The sequence below is a fragment of the Pteronotus mesoamericanus genome, unplaced genomic scaffold, assembly GCF_021234165.1.
Source record: "Pteronotus mesoamericanus isolate MK-2021 breed Mesoamerican mustached bat unplaced genomic scaffold, CSHL_Meso_final contig_52, whole genome shotgun sequence".
Taxonomy (NCBI): Eukaryota; Metazoa; Chordata; class Mammalia; order Chiroptera; family Mormoopidae; genus Pteronotus; species Pteronotus mesoamericanus.
In genome coordinates, this window is record NW_026555189.1 from 7,523,466 (window position 1) to 7,536,054 (window position 12,589).

The following is a 12,589-nucleotide window of genomic DNA, read 5'->3' on the forward strand; positions in this document are numbered from 1 at the left end:
TTTGCAATACAAAAAAATAGGGAAATGTTATTGTTTGTGCACTATAGTAGGGAAAAAAATTCAAAACTGACCATTAGGGTCAGTTTGCCAGATGTCCTGTCATTAAGACTACCAGCTATAAACAAAGCAGTTCCCAGTACTCTGTACTTCATTTTGTTGATTCTATCCGGATTCCGTATTTGCCCCTAAAAAGCTTCATTTAGACAACAGAGCTTTGAAAAAGAGTAAATAACAAGATGAAAGGATTTGCCCTTCTGCACAGCAAGACAAGACTATAGTGATTAAGAAAGTATTAGCACAAGGACAGGCAAATTGACCAACGGAACAGAACAAAAAGCCCAGGGACAAATCCATCCTGGAAGGAAACCTGATACATGATAGAGGTGGCTTTGCAAATCTGTAGGAAAAGTTGTTACTTACCCTTCCTCACTTATTACTGGAAGAGCTGGTTATTCATATGAAAAAAATAAAATATATCCTTATCTTACAATTTAGTTTTCTATGGATTAAGGACTTAAATATGGGAGGTAAAATTTAAAAACTTTTAGAATAAAATATAAGATTATAAATCTTTATAACCTCAGGAAAAGAAAATCTTGCTTAAGACACAAAATACAAAGGTCACAAGGGAACACATTGGAATATTCAATTACATTAAAATTGTTAACCATAAGAAATCCCAAGAGTAAAGAGATAATCCACAAGCTGGGGGAAATACACCTGAATTACACATGACAAAGAATTATCCCCCAAAAAAACCCCCCAAAACACAAATTTACATTAAACAGTAAGAAAAGGATGAACCATCCAATATAAACATGAGTAAAAGACCTGAATAAGCATTTCATGGAAGAGAAAACATGATGATTAAATATATAATATTAATATATTAATTTATGTGAATACTCATCATCAGATATATAAATAACATCACAATATACATCATTTCACACCCATGACAGCTTGACAAGAATTAAACTATGACAATATCAAATTTTGGCAAAGGCATAAAACAAGTGAAAATATGCTATTTGGGGAGTGTAAATTGATACAAGCACATTAGAGATCTACTGGGCAATATTAAGAGTTGAAGATGTATATACCTGTGACCCAGCTATTTCCTGGCTAAGGACGTACCCTAGAAAAACTCTCATTCAAGTATATAAGGAAACAGAAAAACATTCTCAAAGCAATAGAAAATAACTTAAATATCCATTGATAGATAATGGATCCATAAATAGTAACATTTGTGGTATATTCATATAATAGAGTATAGCAGTGAAAATAAATGTAGAACAGTAAGTAGTACAATGAATTTACAGATTTCAAATCTCTTTTGAGGTATTTACATACATGGATATGAAAGGATAGAGGCACTGTGATAGTGTATGTAAATTAAATGAATACTGTTTTGGATAGTAACATGCAGTAAAAATATGAACATATGCAGAATGATCAACAGGAGGGTCAGGGCAGTGGTTACCTTCGGGGAGGGAAGGAGAAAAATGGGAAATTGCGGAGGGTACATACAATTACATCTGTAATGTTTTATTTATTAATCTGCTTGGTAGGTAAAGTACATTGTCTCTTTTGAATGCCTGAAATAGTTCATTTTTTGAAAAGATTCCAAGAGACCAGAGCTTCTACTCAGAGTCACACCACTATTTGATTTCCTGAAATGTGCACGTGAAACGAAGTTTGAAGCAACACAAATCCCTGTGACTTCCCCATTTTTCTGTCACAGCACTGAAAAATGTTAGTGTTTAATTCACACAAGTGAACGGACAGGAAAAGGAAGGGTCAGGCTCCAGCCTGGGTCTTATGACAGGACGCACCCTGAGGCTCCTGACGGAAAATGGAGGCAGGAAAGTAATTCCTGCTTTTTTGTAAAAGATAATCACTTTTTTAAAAGTGTTTTAAACTCCTTAGGCAAGATTGTAATTATACCGTCAGTTAAAAATGTTGAGCCTCTACTATATAACCTAAGAATATCAGTCCTCTCAGAGCAGAGATCCTATTGCTTTTTCCTTGTTTGAAAGAGTTGGTTAAAGCCATCTTTGAAGGATGTCTGTATCCTACAGGCCTCATGCCTCAAGGCCTAGAACCACCCTCCCAGTTCTGTGCATGTGTCCTATTCTCTTACTAGTTATTGCTGGCTCTTCAGCATCAAACACCAACTTCCTGTTCCCTTTTACTGAACTCTGGAGACTTGGAAATGGTAAGAGGCTTTGAAGAAAAGTACAAAGCCAGGAAAATACCGAATAGAGACAGTTATGACTTTCCAAAGGAAAGCAAATCTTAACACAGTTGTAATAACCTTTCAGACTTTCCTCTGTCTGTAGCTTATGTAAGACAGTGGTTCAGACATGAGGACGAAGAACTTTAAGTCACTGAAGTTGGTAACAGTTAGAGCTCAGGTTTGGGAGGGCTGGGAGGTCGAGGAGGAATTTTGGATGTTGATGTTATAATCCTGGCTTGTTCTAAACCCTTAATATCTCTAGCATTGCCTTTTCACCATCCTACAAAAAGACTGACTGGGCGATGTTCACTTTGGGTGTCATTCTAAGTGCTTTATTAGACCAAAAATCTTAAGAGCACAGGTGACCTTGAATGAATCCTCTCTTTTGTAAAGAAGTCCCACAGCCAGTGCCAAGCACAGTGCTATTTCACAGTATAGAAAAAGAAGGCACACTGGGTAACTCTTAAACTCTCACCATTAGGTCCGCAGCCATCCCTTAATCCAGAAATATGATGCTTTTCCTGCATATGCCCTCAGGCCCTCTGACCCAAGGCCTCCGTTTCATGATCTTATTATACTACTATGGTTTTAATGAACTGAGTTTGATTGTTGAAACCCCAATCTTATTGGTCATGCTATGGTGGCAATTCACTGAGCACAAGCCTCCCATTCTATTCTGCTGTCCTGCACTGTGAATTCAGGGCTCAAAGTCAGTGTGGAAAGCACCAGAGTTCTGATATGGCAGCCTCTGGTTATGTTCCACTGAGGGATTTATCATCCACAACCTACTCAAATCCCTCCCCCAATAGCTACCAAAAATTACCCTGGTGAGAAGTGCTATTATGAGGAGTGCCTGCTTTGTGACTCACACTGTTTCATTAAAAAGATATTTTTTTCAAACGGATTTTCAGTAGAAGAATCCAAAGGTTTTCCAAAGCCACGGCAAACACAGAACAGCTCATAATACTATTCCTCAAAGGTCTGCTACTTCATAGGAGATCCCTACACCTCAAAATACTGGAGATGCTTAGATTCAGTATCTTTTAGGTTGCCCTTGGCCTCTGAGCTGAGAGATGAGGTAGCAAATGGATCAATTAAACAGAGCCAACATGACTGGGCTCGTCAGATATTAAGATAGGAGGCAACCCCGGTTGGTGTGGCTCAGTTTGTTGGAGCTTCATCCTGTAACTGAAGGGTTGCAGGTTCGATTCCCAGTCAGGGCATACCTAGGTTGCACGTTCAATTCTCGGTTCAGGCACATACAGTCCCCGGTCAGGGCACATACAACAGATCAATGCTTCTCTCCTGCATCAATGTTTCTCTTTCTCTCTCCTTCTCTAAAAGCAATGGGGAAAAAAAAAAAAAAAGTCCGCGGGTGAGGATTTAAAAAAAGAACAAAAAAGATGGAAGGCAGCGAGCCTGCAAGCCAGCCCTCATCACAGCCATCACCTAAGGCCTTAGACTTCCCATAGTTTTTGAGGGCAAATGGCTGCAATAGTATAACTTCTTTAGCCATATCTGACCAGGATGGAGGAAATCTAGGAACATGTGGTATACACAGATACTTGATGATGAGCATTACAGTAGTGGGCAGTGTTATAAAAAAGTTTCTTTGAAAAGCTGACTTAGATGGTATTATACCTTAGAGGTCAATGAAAGTGTAAATGATCTAAATGGAACAGAACAATATTACAGAAAGCCAATTTGTATTTATGGTAGACCAAGTATTTCACTGGTTTAGTTTGGACTTCCTCAAATCTTCGTGGGATTCCCCTGAGTATTTGAGCAGGCCTCAGGATAAAAATCTTAATAGCTTTCACTAAGAAAAAAAACAACCCTTCTTAGGTGGGGGGGGGGGAGGTGACTGGTGATTAGAGATGGAAACAAATAAAAAGCTCTCCAAAGAGCTGAGAAATGTGGGCAAAATCACCAAGCCATTTGGGGTCTTGGGTTCTCCTACCTCTCTCCCAGATCAACGGGGTGCTCCAGATCTAAATTTCTCCTGCCTGCGAACAAATCAACTTTAACCTCAAAAGATAATGTAATATCAGAACAACCCTTTGATACTCTCATTGAGAAGACAGAGGGACCACCTGTATAGGGACATATGAGGAATTTCGTAGCCGGCACTTGACTGGAACCACAAAGAAAAGATCACCTGCCCAGCTCAGTACTAGAGTTTAGGAAAGAATGAACAGTGCGAGTGAAGAGTGGAGAGGAACTATCCATGTAGCAGTCTCATGGACAAAACCCTCAATTCGTTTATTTATTCAACTGAGAAACTTACGAAGAAGGTAAAAATCTTACACAAGCTGCAATATTCAGACTTTCCCATAAGGAGTGAGGAAGCAAAGATTCCTACGAATGTGGACCTGAAAAGAGCTCTAAGGAAATAACCTCACAGGATGATCAGAACAGAAATTCCTAACTGGGCAGGTCACGGTGTATAGTCAGGCCCCAGGCACATAACTTCTTTAGTAAAAGGCTTATCTTTGCCTTAAGCAAGCCCTATCCATTGTCTCGTGCACAAAGGTTAACACATCTTTGAAGCGTCTCTTTTTAGACCCCTGCTTCTCCAACCACCCTTGGAGAGCACAGACTCCTGTTAACCATCCTGTAATCTGATCCCCACCTTGCCTTCCCCACCTTCAGGTAATCTTCCTTAAGGTTCTCTCAATTCCAAATGCATAAAAGCTGCAAACTTTCAGTTCTTGAAGTGTTTCTTTCAGCCTGGTGAGATCTTGCTTCCAGGGGTTATCTTCTGTTTGGCTCAAACACATTTTATAAAAATTCTCTACAGGTTTGGAAATTCTTACGTTGGGGGAAAGAACGAAGTAACGTTAATCACTCTTCTAATAAATATGTATTCCCAGCACCGAGCACAGGTCCTAGAACACTGGAGGTAGTCTGTCAATACCAGCTGAATAAATGCTGTAGCACGACAGATCACACACATACACAGAAAGTCTTACTTCGGCCCTGTCTGCCGTGGCCCAGTGGATTGAGCGCCTGCCTGCAGACCCTCACGGTAGGCTCCCCGTCAAGGCACACGCCTGGGGTGTAGGCCAGGTCCTTGCACACCGATGTTTCTCTCCCTTTCTCCCTTCCTTCCCCTCTCTCTAAAAATAAATAAATTTAAAGAAATGAATAAACCTGCATGTTGATAAGACCATTAAGAGTCAGAAGTTAAAACTGATGAACCTAGTGTCCTCTTTCCTGTACACAAAAAGGGTTGCAGGTTCGGTCAGTTCGGGCGTGTAGGGGAGGCAACTCATCAATGCTTCTCTTACAGCGATGTCTCTCTCTCCCTCCCTCTCTAAAAATCAATAAAAATATCCTCTGGTGAGGATTAAAAAAAAATGCTGCATCTATTAAGTTCTTTCTCATACTCAAGCCTATACCCACAGCAATCACTAGGAACCATTTGACTTAGACTAGACCGTGAAAAAACTTGGAAAAGAAACAGACGGAAATATGGAAATTTATACTGATCCATCATTTTAAAGACTGGGATTAGGATTTAGGTTTTGGGTTAACTTCAAGATTCCAGTACCACAACCTCAGCAACCCACTGTCATTAAAACAACCTTGCTTCAGGCCTCGTAGGTCCAGGACCCATTTAAGTTACCACCATTTCCCTATAAAATTTTTTCCAAATTTGAAACTGTCAAAGAAATTTAGTTTTAGAATTGGGTTTACTAAAATGTTAGTGCCCAATAGGCTTGGGTTGTATATCACATTTGTAAAATACAAAGCATGTTCCTTTTCTCAAGAGGAATGAGAGTTGCATTTCTTTGGCTAACAGTGGTCTGGCTTGAGTATTCCTAATGACATAGTTCGGGTGTGTCTTTGTATAGTAGCAAAATGTACACATCCCATAAAACAAACACTTTAAAAGCAAAATCTGTTTCTTGCAACACGCTTTCAAATCCCAATGAGTAAGAGTTAACTGTGACCTTCAAGAAAGCATCTTGCCCTGGCTGATGGGGGCTCAGTGGATTGAGCGCCAGACATGCAAAAGGCAACTGATCAGTGTTTCGCTCTCACATCGATATTTCTCTCCCTCTCTTTCTCCCTCCCTTCCCCTTTCTCTTAAAAAAAAAAAAAAAAAAAAAATCTTCAAGTAAAATTATCTTCTCAAGGGAACTTCTTTTATTTTATAGAACTTCATTAAAAACAGAACTTTTACAGGGCGGGGCACCCATCATGTTCTTTGGAGACCACAGACTGCATTTCTTTCTCCAGAAACCATTTAAAGGACCGTTACCTCTAGCACACCTATGATGAGGCACAAAAAAGCTCTCTGATCCACCCCAAAAGAACTGGCAGCTCTCCCTAATTATTTAAGAATACAGAAAATTAAGTCATCTGAGAACCCTAGAGTGGTAGCAAAATTGAACCCATGAGATATCCTGCTAGTGCTTAAAGATATGAAAAGTCACCTTCTCCCAGCCCCAACTGATAGCTTGGTGACATCAGAGCATAGTTTAGATTTTTCTGAATGTGCATTTGTATACATACTTATAACTAACAAGTTGGAGTGAACCCTCAAGCCATTTCAAGCCATTTTATAGTAGGACCCAGAAAACACACAACCTCTTCCTTCCAACATGGTGGATCCTCTATTGTTCTTTCCCCCACATCTAGAAATCCATTTTTGGAGATAAATAGGATACTATTAGGAGTTAAACATCTTAGAGTAAAACTTACAATTTAATGTGAAAAGGAAGGGGCTCTTTAACTCTGATCCTATAAAGCACCTCTTCTCAATGGGATTCGTTATTATGAACGGCCCATCAATCCATCAATGTAAGTCAGATTTCAGTAGAGAGCACTCACTTCCATTTTGGGGAAACAGTTCACACAGTTCTAAATCTCAATGTCCGTGAAATTCTAAGTTAAAAGAAGGCAGAGAACAATAGGAGAGGTGGTCCTAAAGGAACATCACTCTCCTTTTCAATGTTATATGGCTTTTCTAAACACTATTTCAGGAGACCTAACATTAAGCAGGATATATAAATATATTTTTTTCTTAACTTATTGATATGAGAGAGACAGACAGACAGACAGACAAGACATTGATTTGCTGTTCCAGTTATTTATGCATTCATTGGTTGGTTCCTGTATGTGCCCTGACCAGGGACTGAACCTGCAGCCCTGGTGTATAGGGATGATGCTCTTACCAACTGAGCTACTTGGCCAGAGCAGAGTCACAATTTCTTCGCCTGTAAGATGGGGATAATATCTATCCTGCACCCTGGCCAGGTAGCTCAATTGGTTAGAATGTCGTCCCAATATGCCAGGTTTGCAGGTGTTCAATCCCTGGTCAGGGCACGAGCAGGAATCAACAAATGCATAAATAACTGAAACAACAAACTGATTTCTCTCTCTCTCTAAAAAATCAATTTAAAAAAAAAAAGGAAGAAAAAAGACAAAGAAATGGTGGTTCTGAAGTTAAATGACTCAGGCCACAAGTAGGCAGTTAATTAGTAGCCCAATCAGGAGATAAGCACAGTCCTCTGACTCACAGGCCAGTATAACTTCCAGGACCCTACCCTACCAGCTTCCTTATGTTTTAGGATGAGAAGCAGTGGAATGTAATTGTTAAGAGCCCAGGTTTTAAATGTGGCTAGACCTGAATTCCAATCCACCACCTATTAGCTATCTGACTTGTGTAGGTTCTTTAACCTCCCCCTACACCTCAGTTTCCTCACCTGTAAAATGGGAATAGAAAGTCTTATCTCATGGAGTTATACTGATGATTACATAAGACGGTGGACACAAGGAACTCAAATTCATTCACTCGACAAATATTTGTGCCAAGCACACAGTACAAGAGTTACAACAATGATCAAGAGGCACAGTTCTGCTCTCATGGAGCTTAAAATTTAGTCAAACTAAACAGAAAAGTAAACAGATATATAAAGTACTTATAAAGTTTAAGTTCTAATAAGGTAACAGGTAAGTGACTGGAGACGTTAATAGGAGGGAGCCAGTTTTGAATACTGGTCTCTGAAGAGAAGTTTAAGTCGAACCCTAAGTGATCAGAAAGAGCTCTCCATGTACAGAATGAAAGGAAAAGCATTCCAGGCACAGGGAACAGGGTCCCAGCCCAAGAAAGAGTAGGAACCAAGAGAAGACAAATGTGACTGCTGTGAATCCTCAGTGGATCTGGGAAACAACCTTACAAGGCTGGCAGTCAAGGATTACACATCTATTTTTAAAATAACAAAGATGAGCCTCAAGAGAGGAGATGTATCTCACCTGAGGTCACAACTACTCCGAGCAGCTGGGGCCCCAGAATTCTACCCCAATACAACATTATCTCACTCCCTTTGAGGAAACCTCCTGAACACTGAACTCCCCCACTTACTTTACTGACAATATTTTCTGTACCCATGAAGAGTTCCAAAGCACCTTGAAAACACAAGCAAGAGCATCACATCAACTTCCGGGCTTCTAGTCAACAGTGCATCGAAATCCTTACCCTTACGCTTTTATAACACAAGAGGAGTAACTGCTCAGACCTTATTCATAGGCTCCAGAATAGAAATGAGTCTCTTCTTATAACAATGAACAAGAGAGGAAAGGGATGTCCTGGAAGGAAGATCCTTTGGCCTGTTCCAGAAAGGGAGATAGAACCACCACTGCAGAAGAGCAGAAATATGAAGGTTCATCTCAAATAAACTGCACAGGAAAAACTAATTACTTTATCTGAATAAAAGAACAAATTCTTTTTCAAATTTTTATATATTGATTTGAGAGAGAGGGAGAGACAAAGGGAGGACAGGGTGAGGGTGAGGGGAAAGAAGAGTGGCGGTGAGCGGGGGAGAGAAACAACGATTTATTGTTCATTCATTGGTTGCTTCTTGTATGTGCCCTGACTGGGGATTGGGTATCCAACCAACAGCCTTGGTGTATTGGACAACACTCTAACCAAATGAACTACCAGGCCAGAGCAAAAGGATAAATTCCTAGAGCAGTGGTTCTCAATCTGGGTAGTACCCTCCCCCACCCCCACGCTTCCATCGGAGTACTTGGAAATTCCTGAGGGCATTGAGTGGGCAGGGCCAGGTATGCTCAATGTTTTCAAAAGGACCAGATGGACCCATAAAGAAAGTTATTACCCAAAGTATTAATAGCAGCCCCCAACACACTCTTTAATATTAATCCCTTAATGGATTAATATGCTCCAACTTTTCCTGTGTTCCTATGAGTCAGAGGCTCTTCCTACTCTCACCACAACTGGATGAAAAAAATCAAACTAAGATTTCACAGCCGAGGAATCTTAAATTTTGGAATCCAACTGTAAGCTCACAACTCTAGCATGAAACCTGGTGGTGGTGTAAGGAAAAAGAATTTTCTAGTAAAAGACACACAAGAAATTTTAGCAAACGGGGAACTCCTTCCCCAGACAAGCCTCTGATTACATTTGTTTTACAACACACAAAATTCTGTGATTTTAGAGAAACTTCTTATAGTGCTTTTCAATTTGAAATCAGACACTAATGACGGTTCTTTTAAAACCTTAACCATATCATCTCACAAATACAGCTGACTCTTTCTGGACCAAATTTTGTATGAAAGGTTATTAATTTCAATATGTCTGTCTAAAGCCAATCAAATGTCTACAAGTGCTAAAGGCAGTCATGCCTTGTATCTCATTCAGGACAGAGTTTGACGCAAGTCAGAGAATTTTCAGTGATAGCTAGAGACCTGTACATGTAATAGAATACCATCCTAGCAATTCAAAAAACACTCTCAAGTGTTACTATTCTTCCCCCTAAAAAAAATTTTCACAAATTAAGTTTGGAGATTTGAAAAAAAAATCTAGATTATTCCCCCAAATAAAGACCAATTAGTAAATAGTGGCTGCACACATCTTTTGATCAATTTTCTAGAAGCCCAACCTGGCTTCTCAGGTTAGCTGAGCAGACAGACCTGTTTTCCTCCAGAACCTCCTGCCAGGCAGAGCCTTGGGAAATCCTCCTCCAGCTTTTCCCTGGCCAGTTACCAGAAGTTCACAACATAAATTCATCCAGATTCTTTGAATCCTCCTCTTCCCCTGTCATGTACCAACAGCCTGGCAATAAAATCCCACCTCTCCATGACAAAAAGATGCAGATTACCTGGAAGACCAAGCACTTAGCATGGAGGGGAAGAAAAAAAAAGATGGAGGGATGTGAGAGTCATTAAGCCAAACCTACTGAATGCAGCATGGGTGGCCACAGCCCTGTTCCTGCAAAGCTTGGGAGGAGGCTCCCTGGCTGGGCCTTCATTCAGCAGGCCACACCTGTCTATGCCAGCCCCCTGCTAGCTGCTTCATTTTAAACAACTCAAACAGACCTCCAGCAGGGTGGCAAAATTGAGTACCCCTCTCTCCCAGCTAGAGCGTGAGCTCTAATCCAGCCACCACTTGGCCCCAATTTTATCTCTTTTCACACTCTTTGTCTGGGAGATACCGCTTGGTCAAATTGCATCCGTCTGGCTGGTAAGGGTGAGGTAGGCAAAATGCTGCAGTTACAAAAAGAAAGCACCGAGGCTGACTATATATAAGCCAGGCCAGACCTTTTCTCTGAGGATGGTGGCTGCCAATAAGTGGGACTTCAATAGGCAGGTTTCACTCTGCCCATCCACAAGTGAACCAACGTCTGAAGTCCAAAATCGCTCCGGCGCCATAGCCTCGCAGAAAGCCTCTTTTCTAAAGGGTCGGTATCCCATTCGTCCCTTGGCTTCCGGAACCAAGGGGAAAACAGGCAGATCCAGGTCGTGCACTCTACGTCGAAACCTCCGCACGCGCGCCCTCCTTTGCACTCCACCCTCCGAGGCCTCCACCACCCGTGGACTCACCACTGTGCGAGCTGAACCACCTGGGTGCGATGTGCAGAGGTAGAGCATCCGCCAGCGAGGCTCGGGAACCTAGGTACAGCATCCCGTCTCTATGGTGACCGCCGCCCGTCTCCTGGTAACCATTGCCTTGGGCATAAGTGGATTCCGACGCGGACCCTCCGCCGCCGGGCGCCCTCTCGGAGTCGCCGGTCCCGCGGGAGGCGGGTGTGTAGAGGCCAAAGGGCACCCCTCCGGCCGTGCTGGGGTCCATTCCCATGCCCGCCACCGAGCTGACCGAGCGGCTGCGCAGCCCCATGGCCCCGCCGCCCGTCCGGTAGTGCCCAAAGTGGGGCGCACCTCCCGGCGAGGGCACGGCACTGTCATCAGTGGAGACCCCCGGGAAGGGGGCCCGGGAGCGGGCCGCCGTGCTCTGCTTGCCCCCCATGCTCGCCCGAGCCCCGATGGGGCGGGAACCTGGAGGTCGAGACCCTCCCCCACTTCTCAGCAGCAGGAGGAGGGTTGGGCGAGCATAAAGGGGTTGGGAGTCAAAAAGGAGATCGAGAGGGAAAAAAAAGAAAAAAGAAAAGAAAACCCGCGGGGCGGAAGAGGCAGGCGGGCGGGGATCCCAAACTAAGAATTTAAAACGATCCAAGCCAAGCGCATGTTTCCCCTCAAGGTCCAAAGAGGCGCAGTCCGGCGCAGGCTCGGCGCGCCACAGGCCGCCCCCGGGCTCCCCAAAGCCGGGGGAGCCGCAGGGAAGAAGGGAGGGAGGCGGCGGGCGGGCGCGGGGAGACGCCGGAGGAGGCCGCCGGCCCGAAAGGAGGAGACGAGGAAGGCTGGGGGCGCCGGGCGCGTCCCCCGCCTCAGGACGCCGCGACCATGGACGGCGGCCCGGATTCCTCCAGGCCTTGGGCAGGCTGCGGCGCTGGGCGGCCAAGCGGAGCTCGGGAAGCCGCGGTCGCGTCGCGTCGCGCTCTCGCTCCAGCTGCTGCCGGCCCGGCCAGCCGCGCCGCCCGCTCGGTCCCGGGCTGCGCTCGCCGGCGCTCCTCGCCGCCGTGGAGACAATGGAGGGCGGCAGAGCGCAGGCGCGGCCCGCGCCCCCTCCCCTTCCCCCCCGCCGGCTTAACCCCTTCGCGGCCCCTGCAGCGCTTGGTCGCTGACGTCCTAGAGGCCCCCACCCCAGCCACCCAGCCCCCGCGGGCCAGTGCCTTGAGTGGCCTGAAGTACCGCGAGTCAGAGACGGGAGCAGGGGGACTTTTCAAAGAAAACACTCTTTAAGTCCCTGAAAGTGGTTAATTATTCAGAGGGAACCACCTATGGGGGAGGGGCGGCGATGGCTCGAGGGGGTGGAAAGGGAACACAAAAAAGACCAAAGATTACTCAAAACGCCTACCTGGCTGCGAGGGTCACTGGTCAAGCTCCCCTCCCGCCTCAAATTTGCCCCCACAGCACCCTCTGCTGGACGCTGTGTTCGTTCTTTACGAGGTTCTCCATCTAAGGACCCCCTAGAATCAGGAAGCT

At 44.0% G+C, this 12,589-nt stretch overlaps 1 protein-coding gene across 1 annotated transcript in view; it reads right to left on the reverse strand.

Moving 5' to 3' along the window:
* Positions 1-12,118, reverse strand: part of ZNRF1 (zinc and ring finger 1) — a 90,315-nt gene extending 78,197 nt beyond the window's left edge. The window contains exon 1 of the mRNA XM_054579183.1: positions 11,090-12,118. Within this exon, the coding sequence (XP_054435158.1) occupies positions 11,090-11,513 (424 nt within the window). The 5' untranslated portion in view covers positions 11,514-12,118. The remainder of the gene's footprint in view (positions 1-11,089) is intronic.
* Between the last annotated feature and the right edge of the window lie 471 nt (positions 12,119-12,589).